Here is a 1,771-nt window from a genome sequence, read left to right as displayed (position 1 = left end):
CCCCCAACATCGCTTGACAACCGATGCTGGTGTGTTTACGTCCCCGTAACTTAGTGGTTCGGCAAAAGTCACCGATCGAGTAAGTACTAGGCTTCCAAAGAATAAGTCCTGGGGTCGATTTGCTTGACTAAAGGCGGTGCTCCAGTATGGCCACAGTGAAATGACTGAAACAAGTGAAAGAGTAAAAGAGTAACAGTAAAGGGAGAAGGTTGCTAATGAGTTCATTTCTGGGGTCCAGAACTCTCGTGGGAAAACAATTTTGGTTGGCTGCACCTTGCTGTTTACCCTGTGTCATAGTACTGTCCTGTAAGAGACAACCCGGTGTTATAGAAACAAGATCATACCTTCCTTGAAAGTGTAGTGTTAGTGTAGTGGGTTCCTCGTTAAAGGTTCTCTGGTCACCAGATATAGAAGCCGAGTCAATAGGAGCTGTAGGGGAGAAAATAGAGATTATAGATTAGGGGGACATGATATTACAGTATAGAGAACTTATGGATTAGGAGACATGATATGAAGGAGTAGTGGAAATATAGAATAAGACTATGGATGAGGGGGACACTACAGTATAGAGAACTTATGGATTAGGGGACATGATATGAAGGAGTAGTGGAAATATAGAATAAGATTATGGATGAGGGGGACACTACAATATAGAGAACTTATGGAATAGGGGACATATGAAGGGGTGGTGGAAATATAGAATAAGATTATGGATGAGGGGACACTACAGTATAGAGAACTTATGGATTAGGGGACATATGAAGGAGTAGTGGAAATATAGAATAAGATTATGGATGAGGGGGGACACTACAATATAGAGAACTTATGGATTAGGGGACATATGAAGGGGTGGTGGAAATATAGAATAAGATTATGGATGAGGGGACACTACAGTATAGAGAACTTATGGATGAGGGGTCAACAGGAGGGATTAGTCCAAGAATCGAAACCACAATCTTACGATGATGGTGCTGACACCCTAACCACTAAGCCACACGCCTCCACATTGAAAGGAATAGGATATATAATTTAAATAAGGAAATTTGTGAACTTTGAATGTATAAGAGTATAAACATGCATAAAATACTGTAAACAAGTAAAACAAAAGTTTATCTAAATAACATTTTTTAATACTTTTTATGTAGTGGTCGAAGGAAGCTCTGGCCTCCATTAGGAATGGTCCACATAACCATTTGTAACAGTGGTTGGGAGACTGTTTCAGTTTGGGGGTAAATCGTCATCACATGTCAGAATGCTGTATCACCAACAATGATGTGATTTCTCTAAGACATCGCCCAGTAATCTATCAAGTCCATTTATACACTTCTCAATACATACTGCAGTTAGGATTTTCCTCATTTTATGCCTTCGTCACAGATGGGTAGATTTGCTAGTAATAATAATAATAATAACCTTTTCTGCTATTGGCCCAAGGCTTAAAATTTGGTGGGAGGGGTACAGCCGATTACATCAACCCCAGTGCACAACTGGTTCTTATTTTTATCGACTCTGAAAGAATGAGAGGCAAAGTTGACCTCAGCAGAATTTGACCTCAAAGTGTGTGAATGTGAAAGAGCAAGCGAGAACATGAGTAAGAGAGCACACGAGCAAGAGCACAAGCAAGGGCGCGGGCACAAGGGCGCAGGCACAAGGGAGCAAGCAGAAGGGAGCAAACAGAAGGGAGCAAACAGAAGGGAGCAAACAGAAGGGAGCAAACAGAAGGGAGCAAACAGAAGGGAGCAAACAGAAGGGAGCAAACAGAAGGGAGCAA

The 1,771-nt window shown here is 41.6% G+C and overlaps 1 protein-coding gene across 1 annotated transcript in view; it reads right to left on the bottom strand.

Moving 5' to 3' along the window:
• The window catches only part of LOC106884133 (uncharacterized), a 14,808-nt gene that overhangs the window by 1,934 nt on the left and 11,103 nt on the right, over nucleotides 1-1,771 (bottom strand). The window contains exon 4 of the mRNA XM_014935365.1: nucleotides 345-429. Within this exon, the coding sequence (XP_014790851.1) occupies nucleotides 345-429 (85 nt within the window). The remainder of the gene's footprint in view (nucleotides 1-344; nucleotides 430-1,771) is intronic.

This window comes from Octopus bimaculoides, chromosome 29 (genome assembly GCF_001194135.2).
Source record: "Octopus bimaculoides isolate UCB-OBI-ISO-001 chromosome 29, ASM119413v2, whole genome shotgun sequence".
In the NCBI taxonomy this organism is placed as follows: Eukaryota; Metazoa; Mollusca; class Cephalopoda; order Octopoda; family Octopodidae; genus Octopus; species Octopus bimaculoides.
Note: the sequence above shows the minus strand (reverse complement) of the source record. Positions and strands in the feature narration are given on the sequence as shown.